Below are 20,524 nucleotides of genomic sequence, written 5' to 3'. Positions count from 1 at the left end.
GTTTTCCATATAAAGAATCATGTCATCTGCGAAGAGAGAGAGTTTGACTTCTTCCTTACCAATTTGGATACCTTTTATTTCTCTTTGTTGTCTGATTGCTGTTGCTAGGACTTCTAATACTATGTTGAACAAGAGTGGTGAGAGTGGGCATCCTTGTCGTGTTCCTGATCTCAATGGGAAGGCTGCAAGCTTTTTCCCATTGAGGATGATATTTGCTGTGGGTTTTTCATAGATAGATTTGATGAAGTTCAGGAATGTTCCCTCTATCCCTATACTTTGAAGCGTTTTAATCAGGAACGGATGCTGGATTTTGTCAAAAGCTTTTTCTGCATCAATGGAGAGGATCATGTGGTTCTTCTCTCTTCTCTTATTGATTTGTTCTATCACATTGATTGATTTGCGAATGTTGAACCATCCTTGTAACCCAGGGATGAATCCTACCTGGTCATGGTGGATAATCTTTTTAATGTGCTGTTGGATCCTGTTTGCTAGGATCTTGTTGAGAATCTTAGCATCCATATTCATCAGTGATATCGGTCTGAAATTCTCCTTTTTGGTAGGGTCTTTGCCTGGTTTGGGGATCAGGGTGATGCTGGCTTCATAAAAAGAGTCTGGAAGTTTTCCTTCTGCTTCAATTTTTTGAAACAGCTTCAGGAGAATAGGTATTATTTCTTCTTTGAAAGTTTGATAGAATTCCCCAGGGAATCCGTCAGGTCCTGGGCTCTTGTTTTTTGGGAGGTTTTTGATCACTGCTTCAATCTCGTTACTAGATATCGGTCTATTCAGGTTGTCAATTGGAGCACTGGGTGTGGTGAAAAAACTATGAATACTGTTACGCTGAAAATAAATAAAAAATGGGAAAAAAAATAAATTTAGGTAAATATGATATAAAAAAAAATCTGACTCATCAATATTTACATAAATAAATATTTAAATAGATAAATAGACACGAGCATGATCATCTCTAAGAGACTATTGCTTGTAGAGTTGACATGATCTGAAAACAATTGACAAATGACTCTGTTCCTGTCACCGGGACAGCATAAATGAGAGTCTCTGACATGGCAGAACTCTGGAAATTGTGATATTATTAGTCAGAGGGAATCCCTTCAAGGTGAAACAGGTCTCACTTCTTGCTGCTTAATCTCTTTTGCAAGGCTGTTGATGCATACAAGGGTTTCATGATCTCTGCTCGGACCATCTCCCAGGCACAAGGGCTGTATTGCTTCTCTTGCAGATAGAGGGAGATTCTCTGGAAGTAGTACCTCACGATGGAGTCCCCATTCACGAGGGGCGTCTCTCCCACCCCCGCCTCCTGCAGGGGACAGGCTTCCAGGTGGCCCAGCTGCTCAGAAAGTCCCGAGCACAACTCCTCCAGGAGGGTCGTGTTCCAGGGAGCAGGTGAGGCCTCTGTGCAGAAGAGGTGGAAGGTCTTCTGGTTCGTCACATGGACGACAGAGAGGACTTGAGCCTTCTGCAGCTGCTTGCCATCAAACACCTCCTGGGGGAAGCCAAAGTCGTGTGTGTACTTGTCACAGGAGCTAGCAGACAGTCTCCTCATTTGTCGCAGGAGCATCAAGGCCCTCCAGTGCAGCAGGCCGTGGTCCTGAGGCAGGTCACATCCCCGAGAGCTGAGGGAGTGGCAGCTGAGCACTACCAGGACCACCAAGAAGGAGCAGGGTAGGGCCATTAGGGATCCTGCAGGTGCTGTTGGCCTGGCTGGGGTGGGCACGTCTGGGACCCGTGGCTCTAGCTTCTCTGAACATCTTCTCTTGTGCGTGAGGCTTAAGTAGGGGACATAGGAGTTTTCAATTTCTGAATGTTTCCCTTACTTTCTACTTCTCCTTTTGCTTTCCTTTCTACACTTTCTCCTGGGGTGTAGAGCATGGGTTTCTCAACTGTTTCTTTTTCCTATTGCCATCTCCTGTCACAGTCTTTCTAATATTTATGTAATTGAACCTTCCAACAAAACATGGTAACACGGATCTAGAGTCTATATTGTTATGTATTTATAGCTCTGCTTTATAGATTGAAAAAGACAGAGTTCATTTTACTCTGTTTAATTCAGAATTAAGATTCACTAAAAATTTCAATTGAAAGCTGCATTTTATTTTTATTTTTTTAAAGACTTTATTTATTTATGTGACAGAGAGAGATCACAAGTAGGCAGAGCGGCAGGGAGAGAGAGAGGGGGAAGCAGGCTCCCCGTGAGCAGAAAGCCTGATGTGGGGCTCGATCCTAGGACCCTGGGATCATGACTTGAGCTGAAGGCAGAGGCTTTAACCCACTGAGCCATTCAGGTGCCCCTGAAAGCTGTATTTTAAAGCTAATTATTCTTTACTGGATACCTGAATATGATGAGTGACTTCTACATTTTTCTTACTTAAATGGACATATAAAAGTACAATGCAAATTAAGTATTTCTAGAAGGACAATGCTATCGGTGTCCCTAGATACTAAGAATCATTCCAAATTGCTAACAGCCAGTGAATTTTTCCATTATTAATTGGATGTTTGTTCTTAGTGTACTGTATTTTAGTATGGCCTCAATGAGAAAATGATTTTTAACCTCACTTGGTGCTAAATACTCATCAAGTTATTCTCATATATTTTTTCTCTTTAGTACCAGATAGAATTCCTGATTCGATGAATACAGTTTGAAGAATTAAATGATTATGTAGAATCTATTTGTATTTGATTTCCAAAGACCACATCAAAATAAGGCTCAAACACCAGCAATGTCCACAAGACAGCCCATGGCATGTTGAAGCCTTGTTCCGAACCCTAGAACTGCTTGTTACATTGTTGGAAGCAATTGGAACAAGTGTTCCATCTGGGGGGGGGGAAGCTGAAATGTGGGAGAGACCTTGCAGCTCCAGAGCAGGAAGGATGGGGAAAAACTCTGGACCTTCTGATCCCTTTTACTAGGAACTTTTATGCTCCTTTATTTTTAAAAAAGGGTATTTTTGTTGAAGTTCATGGCTTATAATACTAGCAGAGTCTGTTCATTCCAGGAAAGTTTTTGTTTGTGTTTATTTGTGTTTTTTTGCTTGCTCTGGAGGAAAATCTCCCACCAGGGGACAGATTTCTACATACAACACAAACCCGTGTGCACACCTGGTCACTGTCTAGCCCACCTTGCTCCCTCGCTGGCAGCCTCCCCTTTAAAGACTGTGATGGGCCACAGAACAGCAGCCTCCTGCTCCTATCTCCTCTCTGCTCCTGCCACTGTGACATCACTGCAGTGGGGACATTCCCTCAGGTCAACAATAGTCACCAGGAGAAAAGAAAACAGCAAGGCTTCTGCTAGGAGAGTTTCGAAAAAACCTGGAAATTTCAAACAACTTTTGTTCTTCTTTGTGGCTTTGTAATTGGAAGTAAAAGGGCCAGACAGAAACCACAAGGGAAAAGGGAGCAGCTGTGTGAATGGGCAGGAGAGGCTCCTGAGGAGGGAGGGAGGAGGGGGAGCTCACAGGAGGTTTCTACACTGGGGGAGAGGGAAACACTGTGATTGGAGAGTGAAAGGATGGGATCTCGGAGGGCTTGGAGGAAGGGGAAATGTGCTGTACCAGAACATATCGAGTATGCAGACATAGGTACAGTGTATATGTATACATATTACATTATTGTGTAACTAATTGCATTCAATGGATAGGCCACCTGTTCCGAACGGGTATTTTAATTTATTTTTTTCACAACGATATTTTGGATGATCAGCCCTTTGCAGTCAGTTATACGGAAAAGGCTAAGAGAAGATCACTTTTTAGGGAAAACATAAGAATATCGTCCCCATCTGTTAAACTCTCACTCAGTGGAAGATACTAGATGCTTTGAAATGTGCTACTTCATTATCACAACAGCTCTAGGAATATTTCCACCCCACTTTACATCTGGGGAAACTGAGCTGCAGAGCGTTCAAGTGAGGTTTTCACAATCAAACAATGAGGTGGAAGCAGAATCCAGATGCAGGGCACAGTCCTGTAGCCCATGTGATAAATTCCTGCCTGAGGTTCCTCTTGGGAAATTCTGAAAGTTCTCTTCTTCCACACTTCCTGGAGATCATTCTTCCCTGGTTGGATCCCACCTGCACTGGCTGCCCCATCTCTGTGCCCCTGACAGGCTCCCCTTCTCCTTCTCAGCCCTAAAAGTTAAAGGTTCTCTGAAGCTTTAGGGCATCTTCTCATTCCACACTCACATCGGAAAGAAGGACTTTCAGTACCGTGACTTGATTTCCAAATATGCAAGAGACTTTGCAATTTAATGTCTCCAGGACGTGCATTGTTGGAGAGTCCAGACTCACCCCTGCATCTCCAGTGGGAAGTCTGCTGTACCCTCTTCCTGACTTCCCTCCCTCAGGCTACTGGTCACAGAGCCCCTTGGCATCTACCGTCTGAAGAGGTAGACTCAGAAGATTCTAGAGTGATTGCTTTCCCCCTCCCTCTGCTGGCAAAGCCAGCAGATTTCCCTCTGCTCTACACAGTGGGAGCCTAGCGGAGATTCCAAAGGTCCAACTCACAAACCTGTGGGCTCCACCAACTAGGGAGGCCTGGATGTTGTAACTGCCCAGTGGAAGCACACAGAGCCTCGAGCTTCTGTAATACTTCAAGTTCCTTCCAATGCCTGCTCCTGGCAAGTGTGACTGTCTGAGCGCTCCTTTTTCTCCTGGTACCAGCACTGAGTCTGGCCCTGGGACCTCAGCTGTGAGTGGATCTAAGAAGAATTGTTGTTTTCTGTCTTCTTGCATTTGGGGGTTGTTGGTTTTGTTCTTGTTGCTGCAGCTGTGAGGTCAGGAAAAACATTCCAACTGGTTCAGTGTTGATCCAGAAACCAGAGGATCCTGCAATACGTGAACACGTGAACAACTTCAGGCTAGCTCTGTCCTGCGGATGGACGCCCTTTGAGACAATCCTGTCACAGACACATCTGAACCACAATGCTGAGTAAGTAATTTAACTCAACACATTGTATGGCTGAAGCAGAAAGAGGAGTCCTTAGAAAGATGGAACTCATGGCTATGTGACTTAGTTTTGTAGGTCAAGAATATCATTTCCAGGTCCCTTTCCTGCTTTCTTCCTTTTTATCATTTCCCTTTCCTTATGTCTTCATTTGAATAGGAAGAGATGGGTCACCTGATTTTGACTCAAACTCCTTCCCAGGCAGTGACTCTGTTTCTTCTCTCTCAGATGGAGATGGATTTTCTGGAAGCACGTCTTCAAGGCCAGGGCAGGGCCCTCAAACCCAGGGGAGACTCCCCCACTCCCGTCGCAGGTACCACACAGGTGTCCAGGGTTCTGGCTGCCCCAGGAGGGACGGGTTCAGGCAGCCTACGGCGGCGTCCAGTGAGGAAGAGGGTGAAGGTCAGCTGAGGCATCTCGTGGAGGACAGACTTGGCATGGACCTCCTGGAACTGGCAGCCATGCACCTTGTCCCAGAGGAGCTGTCCCTGGTTCAGGAGAAGGGACTGATGCTCTTCCTCTGTGTCAGAAGCTGCAGGCCCACCTGTGTAGCTGCCTGGGGCCAAGAGGCAGCTCACAGCCCAGAGCTGAGATGCTGCCACAGGGAACCAGTAGGAGCCCTGCAGAGGGGCTGGGCGCTGTACCTGAGGGCTTCTGGTAGCCTGGCGGACCAGTGGGGTCGCCCTGGCCCCCAATTCTTCTTCAGTTCTTTCTACTCATGAGTCTTCAATAGAGAGGGCAGTTTTCATTTGCAGAATGTTCCCGTGCGCTTTTCATTTTTGTTTGCTTTTCTTTAAATATGCTTTACATGGATTAGAAGACATTAGAAGCCAAAGTCACCATTTCAATTATTTTTTCATTTCTTCATGGAAGTTTAATTAGCCCAAAGAATGTAAATCTCCCAGATCTGTATTCTATCTATAGTCACTAGCTTCTTGTCTGTTCCTCACCTTTCCTCCGCTGCCACTATGGTTTCTGATGAGTAATTCAGTCAAAACCGCTGGTTCTTGTGGTCATAACCCTTCTACTTCCCAGATTTGTGGACCCTTTCCATGCACCCTTTGCAATGATGTCATTCCTTGAAGACTTCCTCAGCTTTGAAATAGACTCTTAACCAATATTCGCTCTTATGCTACTGCCTTAGGCACATTTGACCTTTGTTTGCAGTGTGGCTCTTTTCTCCCTTAAACAGGGGAGGTTTGAGGCACCATTTCTCATTCTACGCTCTCCTCCCAGGCAACTGCTTCCCACCATGGGCTTTACATGAATGGAATGGCTTGTAAATGGCAGCACCAAGGATCCATTTTGTTTGTTTTGTTTTGTTTAAAGATTTTATTTATTTATATGACACAGAGAGACAGCAAGCACAAGCAGGGGGAGTATGAGAGGGAGAAGCAGATCCCAGCTGAACAGGGAGCTCGACACAGGGCTTGATCCCAGGACCCCGACATCATGACCTGAGCCAAAGGCAGACACTTAAACAACTGAGCCACTCGGGTGCCCCTAAACGATCCATTCCGTAAAGAATATTCGCACTTGGGTGTCTACCATTGTGATATAGAACGTATCTGGTGCTTTTCGGTTTTTTTCCTGACATTTCTGCTTCCTTTTCTAATTACAGAATTCATATTTTCCCTTCTTTGCACTCTTCCAATTAACATAACTGATAATACTTCACTACGATTATTGTTCTGAGGTTAGTTTTTCTACAAAATCCAAGATACAGACACAGCTTTGGACTTGTGAAGTCTGCCTTTCCCGTGACAACAGCATGCAAAGTGACTTCCAGGAAGTCCATGCGATTACGTCTAATGTGAAAACGAAATAACGACTGAGTGAGTTGTACAATCCGTTCTTTCATCAGGTTGTAATCAGACTTCTTTCCTGCTTCAATAAGAAACAAAGGCAAGAAGTTTTCTATAGAAACATTTAATGAACAGAAAATAAAGAATTTAATAAACGTAAGGCTTATATAATTCTCTTAACCACAAAGGGAAGGTACAACTAAGATAATACAATAAAACATAACTTAAATCTTACAAATAGTGAAATAAATAAATAGTTAAATAGGCAGATCAGCATGATCATCTGAAACGACAGGTGTTTGTAGCGTTGACATGATATTTCTTAATAATCCTGAGAACTTGTGACAAACTGATTCAGTTCACGTCATGATGACAGCAGAAATGAGAGTCTTTGACACTACAGACACATGGGAGTGTGATATTATTCTTCAGAGAGAATCATTTCCATGTTGAAAGGGGTGTCAGTTTTTGCTCCTTAATCTCTTTTGCAAGGCTGTTGATGCATACAAGGGTTTCATGATCTCTGCTCGGACCATCTCCCAGGCACAAGGGCTGTATTGCTTCTCTTGCAGATAGAGGGAGATTCTCTGGAAGTAGTTCCTCACGATGGAGTCCCTATTCACGAGGGGCGTCTCTCCCACCCCCGCCTCCTGCAGGGGACAGGCTTCCAGGTGGCCCAGCTGCTCAGAAAGTCCCGAGCACAATTCCTCCAGGAGGGTCGTGTTCCAGGGAGCAGGTGAGGCCTCTGTGCAGAAGAGGTGGAAGGTCTTCTGGTTCATCACATGGAGGACAGAGAGGGCTTGAGCCTTCTGCAGTTGCTTGCCATCAAACACCTCCTGGGGGAAGCCAAAGTCGTTTGTGTACTTGTCACAGGAGCTAGCAGACAGTCTCCTCATTTGTCTCAGGAGCATCAAGGCCCTCCAGTGCAGCAGGCCACGGTCCTGAGGCAGGTCACATCCAAGAGAGCCGAGGGAGAGGCAGCTGAGCACCACCAGGGCCACCAAGAAGGAACAGGGCAGGGCCATGGGGTATCCTGCAGATGCTGTTGGTGGGCACGTCTGGGACCTGTGACTCTAGCTTCTCTGAACATCTTCTCTTGTGTGTGAGGCTTAAGTAGGGGACATAGGAGTTTTCAATTTCTGAACGTTTCCCTTACTTTCTACTTCTCTCTTTTTGCTTTCCTTTCTACACTGTCTACTTGAGTTTGGAGCATGGATTTCTCAACCATGTATTATTTTCTTTAAGTATTATCCTTGCCTCCAGAATCTTTTTGGATGTTTTTTTAATTGCAACTTCCAAGAAAACTTAATAACAGGAAGACACAGTATATATCGCTATATATTGTATATTTGTCTGTGCCTTAAGATAAAAAAGAAAGTGTAATGTTTATCCAATTCAGGGTCCAGAATGACTAAAAATGTTAAGCTAATAGTTATATTTTAAAGCTATTGATGCTTAAGTATGTAAGTAAATTTGATGAGTGACTAATAATTTCTTTATATGTATACAGTGTTGTATATGGAGTCCGTATGAAAAGTAAGTATTTCTAAAAAGACATAATGATTTCAGTGTACCTGAACATTTCAAATCAATCCAGTTTGCTAAATGCAACTGAAAAGTGGTATTATTTACTGAACACGGGTTTTTAGTGTATGGAATTTGAATGTTACCTCATATGACAAAATCATTTTTTAAGTTTTTTATTTATTTATTTGACAGAGAGATAGATACAGAGAGACTACAAGTAGACAGAGCACCAGCCAGACAGTGAAGGAGAAGCAGGCTCCCAATGAGCAGGGAGCCTGATGCTGAGGCTCCATCCGAGCACCCTGGGATCATGACCTGAGCTGAAAGCAGCCGCCCAACTGACTGAGCCACCCAGGCACCACGACATCATCTTTAACTTCACCTGCTACTACGTACTCTGGAAGGTACCGTCAAAGTATTTTTTCTGTTTAACAGTAGATAGTTACTGAGGTGTTGAATGAGTTTTGTAGAGCTAAATCATAAAATGTAATGTATTTGTGTTTTCATTTCCAAAACCTGCCTCACAACAGGTCTCAAACATCATCAATGACCACAAGACACCACTGGCAGCTCACCAGTAAGAAAGACCACTTGTCCAGGTAAAACTCTGAGACAGAGGAAATGATGGAGGGAAACTCCTTCAATCATAAGGGATTCCTGTTATTCCTAGATTTGTCACACTGATCTTGAGGACAGTTTGTGTCCTCCAAGAATTCTTTGCCCTTGTTCCTTATGTAATACCCAAGAAAACCCAGTGAAGGACAATAAATAGCACGGTTTTGTTAGAGTGCTCCAAGGCATTGCAAGTGCCCCCAGCAGGAAGCCTGGTTCTTGTCTGGGATGAGGAGGTCTCAAGGTTCTAATTCCACTGGACTGGATTTTCCCAGCAGCACCTCACTGACAAGGTAGTTATCACATCTACTAACCTCTTTCCTCTGGAGTGACTGAGTGTGCTCCACCCAGGCTCTCCCAGGCTCACTCCTGAGGACAGGCTCACCGTGTCCTGAGGACTCTAGATTCCCGTACTGCTTATTTCCACATGCTTTACTGGACATACTCTGACTTGCTAGTCCTGATCACATTCTACGTCATCGTGAGGATCACACAGAGGGAAGGAAGAGGAGGACCAAGGGGCTGCCTGGGATTCTCTTTCATTTTTAAGACATCAGTTTTTCTGTTTCTCATGTCAACTCTCCTCGAAAGCAAAACGTGGCAGCTGTGTGTGGGGGAGGGGGAAAGACAACTGTTATGTCTGAACATGACAAAAGTGAAAGCATGGCATGTCTACTGAGAAAATGGCAGAGTGTACGTCAGCCAAATTTGATGCAGCAACACTGGGGAAGAGCAGCTACAGCAGACAGGGGGAATGAAGGCTGTAATGAGTTATTGCAAGTCAGGAATGTGGCTGCCTCAGCCAGAGGATCCCTCAAGACCAACTCTTGTGTCCCCATGAAGCCCTCAGCTCTACAAGAGGAGCCACCTCATTTTCCAGTCGTTCAGTCCACATGTACTAGGCTCTGAGGTCAGATGAGAGGAGTCACACCAACCAGCTCACAAGAGACTGGTGACCAGGACTCCAGATGCTCACCTTCTCTGGAAGGAGACAGGATCCTTGCCCTGCCTGAGAGCTCTACCTACCTAAATCCACTCAGACCTGGAAAAGGTTGCCTGAGAAATCCAAAATGAACACAAGGGGAACTGAAAGGCATTTCCACAAAGAAGACATCTAGATGGCCAACAGACTCATGAAAAAGTGCTCCACATCACTCAGCATCAGGGAAATACAAATCAAAACCACAATGGGATACCACCTCACACCAGTCAGAATGACTAAATTAACAAGTCAGGAAATGACAGATGGGGGCAAGGATGGGGAGAAGGGGGAACCCTCCTACACTGTTGGTGGGAATGCAAGCTGGTGCAACAAAACTGGAAAACAGCATGGAGGTTCCTCAAAAAGTTGAAAATAGAGCTGCCCTATGACCCAGCAATTGGACTCCTGGGTATTTACCCTAAAGATACAAATGTAGTGATCCGAGGGGCGCGTGCACCCGAATGTTTACAGCAGCAGTGTCCACAAGAGCCAAACTATGGAAAGAACCTAGATGTCCATCAACAGGTGAATGAATAAAGAAGATGTGGTAAATATATACACAGTGGAATACTATGCAGCCATCAAAAGAAATGAAATCTTGCCATTTGTAATGACGGGGATGGAACTAGAGGGGTTATGCTTAATGAAAGAAGTGAATCAGAAAAAGACAATTATCATATAATCGCCCAGATTTGAGGAAGTTGAGAGGCAAGGTGGGTGGTTTGGGGGTAGGTAAAGAATACATGAAACAAGATGGGATTGGGAGGGAGACAAACCATAAAGAGACTCTTAATCTCACAAAACAAACTGAGGGTTGCCGAGGGAGAGGGGTTTAGGGAGACAGCGGTGAGGTTATGGACATTGGGGATGGTATGTGCTGTGGTGAGTGCTGTGAAGTGTGTAAACCTGGGGATTCACAGACCTGTACCCCTGGGGCTAATAATACATTATGTTAATTTAAAATATTAAAAAAATAAAATAAATACTCATGAGACATTAGATTTTTCTGCCAATGGGATAGATGTTTGCAGCTGGCACTAGACTGACCCTCCTCCTTCCAACACATTGCAGGCTGCTGTCCTGTCAGGGTCACCCGTGGTGGGGACACTACCATGGGCCACATCCACCTAGAAGAACTCTGTGCTCCCAGCATCCTCTTGAAGCTTCTCAGTCTCGGGAAGGACACAGAGAGACAGTTGACTCGATGCTGCCCTAGTGTCCTACTGTTCCACCTCCTGAGGATAAGTCACTAAACCAGTGGACACTCTCCCATTTCCATTCTCCTTCCAGGTTCCCACACTGCTGCTGACTTCCAACACTTTCATGTTTCCAGACGCCAGCTGTGGTTTTCTGAGCAAAGGAATGTCCTACTCCTGGTGTAACGAGAACTTAGGGAGTGCTCCAACACAGGCACAGTTGAGCTCCAGGATTCTTTGCTCAGGGTCCCTGGAATTAGCGTGTTTCTGTGTGGGACTGGATTTCTGGGGGCCTTGAGCTCCACAGCACAGCAATCAGCTGACAGGGAGGGTGGAGGGAGGGCAAGTTCACACTCTGGCTTCTGACGCTGCCAAGCCTTGGCTGCTTGTGGCCAATAGTGCAGGGTGATGTCTCCCAGCCTGTCCCTGGGCACCCAACCCTGAACCCTGCCTCCTCTACGTCCCCTGGCAGGCTGAATAGAAATGCCTAGGGATAGAAAGTTGGCGGAGGTCGGGGTGCCTGGGTGGTTCAGTCCTTTAAGCATCTGCCTTGAACTCAGGTCATCATCTCATGGTCCTAGGATTGAGTCCTACATTAGGCTACCTGCTCAGTGGGGAGTGTGCTGCTCCATCTGACCTTCCCCCCCCCTCATGCTCTGCCTCTCTGCCTCTCTCAAAGAAAGAAATAAAATCTTAAAAAAAAATGTTGACAGGAGTGCTCACTCCCCTCGCCCCTGCATTTGGCCTTTGCTGCTTGGTTCTCCAACACTTTCCAGTATTTAATAATCAAGAACATTGGGATTGAAACGGACTATGGCTATAGGGATTTTCAGGACAAGACTCACGCTTTGTTATAGACAGAGTAAGGGAACGGGTTTATGACAGCATTAGAATCTCTGGATGTCCACAAGTAGGCTTTATGTAGCTGGAAGGGACATTCTCAGTAGAGGTCCCATTTTGGTCACCACCCTTGTCACATTTAGTCACCAGGGGGCGGTCATCCTAGTGGGAGCTTCCCTAGGCCACCCTTCAACCTGATCCTGCTTTCTGTTTCCTTTCAGCCACAGCTGCTATGCCATCACATTGGATGGAAATCCGAGCAAAGCCTCTCTAGCAGGTGGTTCTGCAAAACCTAGAGATTTCATTGCATTTTTGCCTTCTACTTGCTTTCTTCTGCTGCTCCTAGGAAAACCTTTAAGCTGAGATGACAGCAGAACAGAAAGCTGTTGTGTGAACAGGCTGAGAGGTCAAGAGAGTGAATGCCAAGGGTGCGGTGGGGACTTCTGTCTGGTCGAGGAAGGTAACCGTTAGACAGGGGAATGTGTTCTGTAATGAAGGTTGGGGCAGGGTAGAAGGCAGGCTGGGTGCCAGAGGGTTAAGGAAATGGCATGTTCTTCTGCACTTCCCACTAGGTATTTATTCTTGACTCTCAGATGTTCGAAGAAGCCACCGTCTCATCACTGGTGATAAATAAAAACCCTTCTTGGCAATGGGGTATGAATGGGTCAACCTTTTCTAGAATTCACAACAGAATTCCAGTTTGGGAGGCTGCCTCCTTTGCAAGTCAGGTACTGAGGTGTAGGCCACACTGTTCCCACGAATTTTGTAGGAGGAGACAAACAATATTCTCATATATAGCTGTCTAATTAAAATAAGACCATCGCTACCATATTTATCCCGTTCTCTATGGAAGATTCACTGCTAGGTGTCTTTCAGTGCGTGAGTTCAGTGAATATTCATGCGATTCTGTCATAATTGTTAAATCTGTTGGTACTCCTGAATTATGCACAACTCACTATTGCTACATGGATGTCCATGATTCATGTATTTCAGCTGATTTGACCAATGATTTTTCATTGGTCTACATATTAGGAGAGCAAATGCCTGACCCACCTTCCTTTGCTCTTTTTTGAAGAAAGTCTGTCAATATTTATGTGCATGAGAATCTTGTGATGTGGATATCCACCAAACATTGTGGTATTCCGAACATGAGGAAATACTAGCAGCGAGCAACAGAGAAGAATTCTTACCATATCAAACTCTCTAGAAAAAGCAATGGGGTATTTTGCCGCTTTAGTAAACAGGGTCACAAGGAGGGGTTATGTAACCTAAATAATGATGCCAAATAATTCCGGGAAACATGATCTTATCCATAGTAATAGATAATTTGATGAAGGATTGAATGAGTTATCCATTCCTGCCAAGTGAATTCTTAGAGCCGAGCAGCTCACGGATGTGCAAGGAAGTGAGAACCAAGACAGGATAAACCGCCGTCAGTAGTTCAGACATGATGAAAAATAAATATAACATTAAAGATATTAATATGATTTGCAGAACATCAATTCCATGAAATCACTCAGGGAAATAGAAATGACAGAAAAGGGCAAACTACACCCAGAATAATGAACCCCATTATTCCCAGATCCCATGCAATATTTCTCCAAGTCAGATGTACTGACTTCTCTTATTCATACTCCCACCCACTCCAGGGAGGTCTCTGATTATGCATTCCACCAAACCGACTCTCAGGAAGGTCAGCAAAGGCATCTGTGTTTCTGACATAGCCGGCAGTTTCAATCCACATCTTCCAGGAATCCGCTGATGGTCTTCAAAGCACATTTACTTCCTTAAAGACACTCACCAGCATCCTCTCTTATCCCTGTGCTGTATGGCCAAGAGTCCACCGTCTCCTTTGTGGCTCTTCTCTCCCCTCCCTTCAATGGTTGAAGAGCCTCAGAATCAAGTTTATGTCTGTTTCTCACATGACACGATGTCCCTGCGTGACCACCTCTGTTTCTGGCTATGCCTGCTAGTCGTGGACCTCAGTCATGGCGTTTCTTGTCAAATGCCCTCTCACCCCCCCCGACACTGGACATACATGCCTCTATGTCTGCCAGTGACCTGTCGAGGGGTCCACAGATTTCTGTGTGCACTTCCTTTGTGCTTCAACCCCTCCGTTCTAGCAGTGGGTGAGAGAAGTCACTTCATTTCCTTCTTCATTAGAACACAGAGTAGGAGGATTGTTTTTAGATCCCATCCCTACAGCAACCGTATTTATATTTCCCTACAACCAAAGATGTAGACATCAGGATCTGTATTTATTATGTCCTGTAGCCTAAGGGCAATTTGCAAGATATCCTAAAGAAAGTCAGTTGTTATTTCCAATGTTAATGCAGTATGATGGTAAATGAATTCTGCTCTCCAATTTCCAACAAAGTTACACAATCAGACCTGGTGTGCCTCTTTGAAAGCCCTTTTGTACCTAAAGTTCCATAAAGAAAAAAATGATAAACTGATTACATATTAAAAATATATTTTATTATATTCTGCTATATAAAGGTGAACACCATATTATATGAAAACTGAATCTTATCAATATTTACATAAATAAATATTTAAATAGATAATGGACACAAGCAAGATCATCTGTAAGCAACTACTGCTTGTAGAGTTGACATGTTCTGAAAACACTTGACAAATTGACTGTGTTCATGTCTTCATGACAGCAGAAGTGAGAGTCTCTGACACGGCAGAACTCCGGAATGTGTGATGTTATTTGTCAGAAGGAATCGTTTCCATTTTGAAAGGGGTGTCAGTTCCCGCTCTTTAGTCTCTTATGCAAGGCTGTTGATGCATACAAGGGTTTCATGATCTCTGCTCGGACCATCTCCCAGGCACAAGGGCTGTATTGCTTCTCTTGCAGATAGAGGGAGATTCTCTGGAAGTAGTTCCTCAGGATGGAGTCCACATTCACCAGGGGCATCTCTCCCACCCCCTCCTCCTGCAGTGAGCCCAGCTGCTCAGAAAGTCCTGAGCACAATTCCTCCAGGAGGGTTGTGTTCCAGGGAGCAGGTGAGGCCTCTGTGCAGAAGAGGTGGAAGGTCTTCTGGTTCATCACATGGACGACAGAGAGGGCTTGAGCCTTCTGCAGCTGCTTGCCGTCAAACACCTCCTGGGGGAAGCCAAAGTCATTTGTGTACTTGTCACAGGAGCTAGCAGACAGACTCCTCATTTGTCTCAGGAGCATCAAGGCCCTCCAGTGCAGCAGGCCATGGTCCTGAGGCAGGTCACATCCCAGAGAGCCGAGGGAGTGGCAGCTGAGCACCACCAGGGCCACCAAGAAGGAACAGGGCAGGGCCATCGGGGATCCTACAGATGCTGTTGGCCTGGCTGGGGTGGGCACGTCTGGGACCCGTGGCTCTAGCTTCTCTGAACATCTTCTCTTGTGAGTGAGGCTTAAGTAGGGGACATAGGAGTTTTCAATTTCTGGATGTTTCCTTACTTTCTACTTCTCCTTTTGCTTTCCTTTCTACACTTTCTAATGGGGTTTAGAGCATGGGTTTCTCAACGGTTCCTTTTTCCTATTGCTGCCTCCTGTCACAGCCTTTTGATAATTGTCCTTCCAGCAAAACTTGTTAACACGGATCTACAGTCTATAGTGTTATGTATGTATAGCTCTGCTTTATAGGTTAAAAAAAGACAGAGTTCATTTTACTCTGTTTATTTAATTCAGGGTTACAATTGACTAAAAATTTCAACTGAAAGCTGTATTTTAAAGCCATTTTTTTTACTAGATATCTAAATATGATGAGTGACTTCTAAATTTTCTTACTTAAATGGAAATTTGAAAGTACAATGCAAATTAAGTATTTCTAGTAAGACATAATAATATCAGTGTCCCTAGATACTGAGAATCATTCCAAATTGCTAACAGCCAATTAATTATTCAATTATTTATTGGACGTTTGTTTTCAGTGTACTGTATTTAGTATGGCCTCAATGAGAAAATGATTTTTAGCTTCACTTACTGTTAGATACTCATCAAGTTATTCTCAAAATATTTTTCTATTTAGTACCAGATAGAATTCCTGATGCAATGAATAAATTTTGAAGAATTAAATGATTATGTAGAATCTATTTGTATTTCATTTCCAAACCCCACATCAAAACAAGGCTCAAACACCAGCAACGTCCACAAGACTGCCCATGGCATGTTGAAGCCTGTTCCCAACCCTAAGAACTACTTGTTACATTGTTGGAAGCAATTGGACAAGTGTTGCCTCTGGTGGGGGGATGCTGTAATGGGGAGAGACCTTGCAGCTCCAGAGCAGGAAGGATGGAGAAAAACTCAGGAACTTCTGCTCACTTTACTAGGAACTTATATGCTCTGTTTTAAAAGAGGGTATTTTTGTTGAAGTTGATGGCTTATAACACTAGCAGAGTCCGTTCATTCCAGGAAAGTTTTTGTTTGTGTTTGTTTGCTTGCTCTGGAGAAAAATCTCCCACCAGGAGACAGATTTCTACATACAAAAGGAGCCCGTGTGCACACCTGGTCACTGTCTAGCCCACCTTGCTCCCTCGCTGGCAGCCTCCCCTTTAAAGACTGTGATGGGCCACAGAACAGCAGCCTCCTGCTCCTATCTCCTCTCTGCTCCTGCCACTGTGACATCACTGCAGTGGGGACATTCTCTCAGGTCAACAGTGGTCACCAGGAGAAAAGAAAACAACTTTTCTTTTGGCTTCTGCTAGGAGAGTTTCAAAAAAACCTGGAAATTTCAAACAACTTTTGTTCTTCTTTGTGGCTTTGTAATTGGAAGTAAAAGGGCCAGACAGAAACCACAAAAAAAAAAAAAAGGAAGCAGCTGTGTGAATGGGCAGGAGAGGCTCCTGAGGAGGGAGGGAGGAGGGGGAGCTCACAGGAGGTTTCTACACTGGGGGAGAGGGAAACACTTTGATTGGAGAGTGAAAGGATGGGATCTCTGAGAGCATGGAGGAAGGGGAATGAGCTGTACCAGAACATATCGAGTATGCGGACATTGGTACAGTGTATTGTAAGGGCTTACTTAAGCAGAGGGACCCATATTGTTGCAGTGAACTTAGATTGACCCTGCCCCTCCCAAAGGAACTTCCTTGCAAAGCCTAGATACAAGGGCGGGTCAGGCCAGGTGAAGACATCCAATCAGAGGGGCGCGCATATATCTACTAGGGTAAGTTGAAATTCAATTGGCCGCCCGTGTGTAACCTAGCAGTTTTTTTTTATGTGTGGCAGATCTAGCATGACTGTGTAGTTTTCTCTGTGTATTGCAATCTCATTGGCTACCTGTGTACAGCCCGGCTAAAATTGCCTCTATAAAAAGCTGGTTTGTGAGGCTAGGGGGCTCAGTCTCGCCGGAGCAGTAAGAGCTGTCAGCAGGAAGAGTCATCAGAGAGCAGCCACGTCCAGAGCAGCCTCATCCAGAGCGGCGTCCTCGGGGGAGTGGCCTTGCCAGAGCAGCCTCCCTCTCGGGGGAGTGGCCTTGCCAGAGCAGCCTCCCTCTCGGGGGAGTGGCCTTGCCAGAGCAGCCTCTCCTTCGGGGGAGTGGCCTTGCCAGAGCAGCCTCCCTCTCAGGGGAGTGGCCTTGCCAGAGCAGCCTCCCCTTCGGGGGAGTGGCCTTGCCAGAGCAGCCTCCCCTTCGGGGGAGTGGCCTTGCCAGAGCAGCCTCCCTCTCGGGGGAGTGGCCTTGCCAGAGCAGCCTCCCTCTCGGGGGAGTGGCCTTGCCAGAGCAGCCTCCCCTTCGGGGAAGTGGCCTTGCCAGAGCAGCCTCCCCTTCGGGGGAGTGGCCTTGCCAGAGCAGTCTCCCTCTCGGGGGAGTGGCCTTGCCAGAGCAGCCTCCCCTTCGGGGGAGTGGCCTTGCCAGAGCAGCCTCCCCTTCGGGGGAGTGGCCTTGCCAGAGCAGCCTCCCTCTCGGGGGAGTGGCCTTGCCAGAGCAGCCTCCCCTTCGGGGGAGTGGCCTTGCCAGAGCAGCCTCCCTCTCGGGGGAGTGGCCTTGCCAGAGCAGCCTCCCCTTCGGGGGAGTGGCCTTGCCAGAGCAGCCTCCCCTTCGGGGGAGTGGCCTTGCCAGAGCAGCCTCCCTCTCGGGGGAGTGGCCTTGCCAGAGCAGCCTCCCTCCGGGAAGTGGCCTCATCTGGGAAGCAGCCTCGTCGGCAGCAGCCTCGTCTGGAGCAGTCTCGTCCAGAGCGGCCTCGCCGGGAGCCCCGTCATGGGGAGCAGAATCTGCGTCATCGGGGCTGTCGTCCTCGTAGTCATCATTGCCTCTTCATCGTCGGGAGCAGCCTCGTCCAGGGAGCGGCCTCGTCCAGAGTGGCCTCGTCTGGAGAGAGGCCTAGTCCAGAGTGGCCTCGTCTGGGGAGCAGCCTCATCGGGGAAGCGGCCTCGTCAGGGAGCAGCCTCGGCTTTGTCCGGAGCGGCCCTGTCGAGGTCATCGTCGTCATCTCTTCGTAAGAGACAGCCCTTACCAGTTGGTTCGATTTTCCATGCTTGGCGCGAAATAAAGCTTTGCTTGACTTTCGGTTTGCATCAGTCTCGTTCCTTTGATCACGGACCCTAACATTGGGGGCTCGTCCGGGATCAAAAGACGAGAACTGAGCCGGCATCGGAATTTCAAAAGGCCTCTGGAGGTATTGGGATTTTGTCTGTCTGTCTGGTCGTGGAGCTCCAGGATAGGCCTCTGGAGGTATTGGGATTTTGTCTGTCTGGTCGCGGAGCTCCAGGATAGGCCTCTGGAGGTATTGGGATTTTGTCTGTCTGGTCGCGGAGCTCCAGGATAGGCCTCTGGAGGTATTGGGATTTTGTCTGTCTGTCTGGTCACGGAGCTCCAGGATAGGCCTCTGGAGGTATTGGGATTTTGTCTGTCTCTCTGGTTGCGGAGCTCCAGGGTATAGCCCACCGGGGAGAAGCTGGACGCGGCCATGCTCCCCAGGGCTGGAGAGGATGCGGGGACGCCCCATCCCTCTGCTGGTAGATCGACGGGGGGTTCGAGTCCCCCTGGGCGGTTGGGGGGTTCGAGTCCCCCTAGATGGTCGGGGGGTTTGAGTCCCCCTGAGCGACCGGGGGGTTCGAGTCCCCCTGGGCGACCGGGGGGTTCGAGTCCCCCTGGGCGGTTGGGGGGTTCGAGTCCCCCTGATCGGTTAGGGGGTTTGAGTCCCCCTGGGCTGTCTCTGGGGGTTCGAGTCCCCCCTAGGCGGTCATCTGGGTCGGTAGGGGGCTGGGTAACCCCCATCTGTAGGGGGCCGGGTAACCCCCACCAGTGGGTGAGGGCCGCTGGGTCTGGTTCTGGTCTGTGGCTCATCTTGGCGAGCATCTGTGGCTCGTCCCAGTGAGCATCAGTATGGGGGCCGGGTAACCCCTGTAGGGGCCGGGAAAACCCCCACCCATGGCAGGCTCTGGATGAGGGCCGCTGGGTTTGCCGTTGTCTTTGTCTTGTCTTTTTGTTGTCTGTTGTGTTGTTTGTTATGATTGAAGGAATGGGGCAAGCAGAGAGTAAGGGGACTCTGACTTTCATCTCTCCATTCCTCATAATAGATGTGGGGCTTCTCCCTCACTCATTTCGTGTGTTTAGGGCTATAACTGGAACCAGCTGGGGTTAGTCTAACTCGAAACAGAGACTTTAAGGAATGTTCCCAAGCAGCTGCCGAAACAAATTTTGTTTCGGGGACCTTCCTTGCTTTCTCTGGCCCGACGTAGACTGCCTAGCCCCTCCCACTTGCTGGCTGGGAAAGCATGGCGTCTGAAGTGGAATGGGCCCAGGTGGAACATGAGGTCTGTTGGCGGAGGGACGGCTGGGCTGATGGTTAATTGTCTGTCTCAGGGTTTTAAAGGGTAATTGCTAAAGTAGCTTTCAGAGTCTTTGGTAACCTGAAGCTTTGAAGCTTTGCTTGGATGACAAATGGGATGAAGTGCTAGGGCGCTGGTTGCTGCAACTGGGTTGGTGCTTTTGAAATCTGTTGGTAAACATGTTTTGTGCTTAACTGCTGTTGTAACAGCTCACATTTGGTTTATATTTAATCTTCAGTAGAGGTTAAGGTATTTCTAAGAATGCAAAATTCTGTTAAGTGTAATTAAGACTGATGGGAATGAGAAAAGCAACTCTGTTTGTAAAAAGTAGGAGATATGTAAAAGAGAAAAGACCTGATGCCTCATTCTGTTTGAATAAGAGAGAAAAACAGCCCTGAGGCTACTGTCGGAGCTAGATCCATTCGTGAAGAATGGAAGGGGAGACTGATTGCCTCCCATTAGCCAGGGATACCCAAAGGGGGTGGTGTCCAACCTGTTTGAATCTGAAGAGTGCCTGACTGTGTGGATGTGTCTGTATGGCTCCACCGCTTCGGCTACGGAGTCTGAGTGGGCTGCACCCTGAGTCTCGCGGGGCATCGTATGGCATAACGGTCATCTACTCCACAGAGTAGCCTGGTCCGGGGTTTATACGGACAGACCTTAGCTAAGACGCTCCTAAGTTCCCGCGAGGGACGCGAGCAGGACAGCATCTGAAAGATCCCCCTCCCTTTGTCTACGACATCATTCACGATGGGAGGGAAACCCAGAAAACTCATATCTTAAGACTGCACCCTTAAAAATAAAAGGGAAGGACACTGGTATAGAAAAGCTGGTTTTCTCTCTGTTTAAAAGGG

The 20,524-nt window shown here is 46.8% G+C and overlaps 3 protein-coding genes across 3 annotated transcripts; all 3 read right to left on the bottom strand.

Annotated features, from left to right (window-relative positions):
* Positions 1-1,126: 1,126 nt before the first annotated feature.
* LOC308353365 (interferon alpha-1/2-like) lies at positions 1,127-1,786 on the bottom strand (the record flags this gene model as incomplete). Its single annotated transcript, XM_080820209.1, has 1 exon — positions 1,127-1,786. Exon 1 carries the CDS (start codon positions 1,688-1,690, stop codon positions 1,127-1,129), a length of 564 nt encoding a protein of 187 aa, XP_080676335.1. The 5' UTR covers positions 1,691-1,786.
* A 5,435-nt stretch (positions 1,787-7,221) lies between these two features.
* On the bottom strand, positions 7,222-7,803 carry LOC308353364 (interferon alpha-1/2-like; the record flags this gene model as incomplete). Its single annotated transcript, XM_080820208.1, has 1 exon — positions 7,222-7,803. Exon 1 carries the CDS (start codon positions 7,783-7,785, stop codon positions 7,222-7,224), a length of 564 nt encoding a protein of 187 aa, XP_080676334.1. The 5' UTR covers positions 7,786-7,803.
* A 6,866-nt stretch (positions 7,804-14,669) lies between these two features.
* LOC308353363 (interferon alpha-1/2-like) lies at positions 14,670-15,314 on the bottom strand (the record flags this gene model as incomplete). The annotated part of the gene is made up of 1 exon (XM_080820207.1): positions 14,670-15,314. Exon 1 carries the CDS (start codon positions 15,216-15,218, stop codon positions 14,670-14,672), a length of 549 nt encoding a protein of 182 aa, XP_080676333.1. The 5' UTR covers positions 15,219-15,314.
* Positions 15,315-20,524: the final 5,210 nt, after the last annotated feature.

This window comes from Martes martes, assembly GCF_963455335.1.
Source record: "Martes martes genome assembly, chromosome: 12".
In the NCBI taxonomy this organism is placed as follows: Eukaryota; Metazoa; Chordata; class Mammalia; order Carnivora; family Mustelidae; genus Martes; species Martes martes.
The sequence above is the reverse complement of the archived record's forward strand: the minus strand, read 5'-3'. Positions and strand labels throughout refer to the sequence as shown.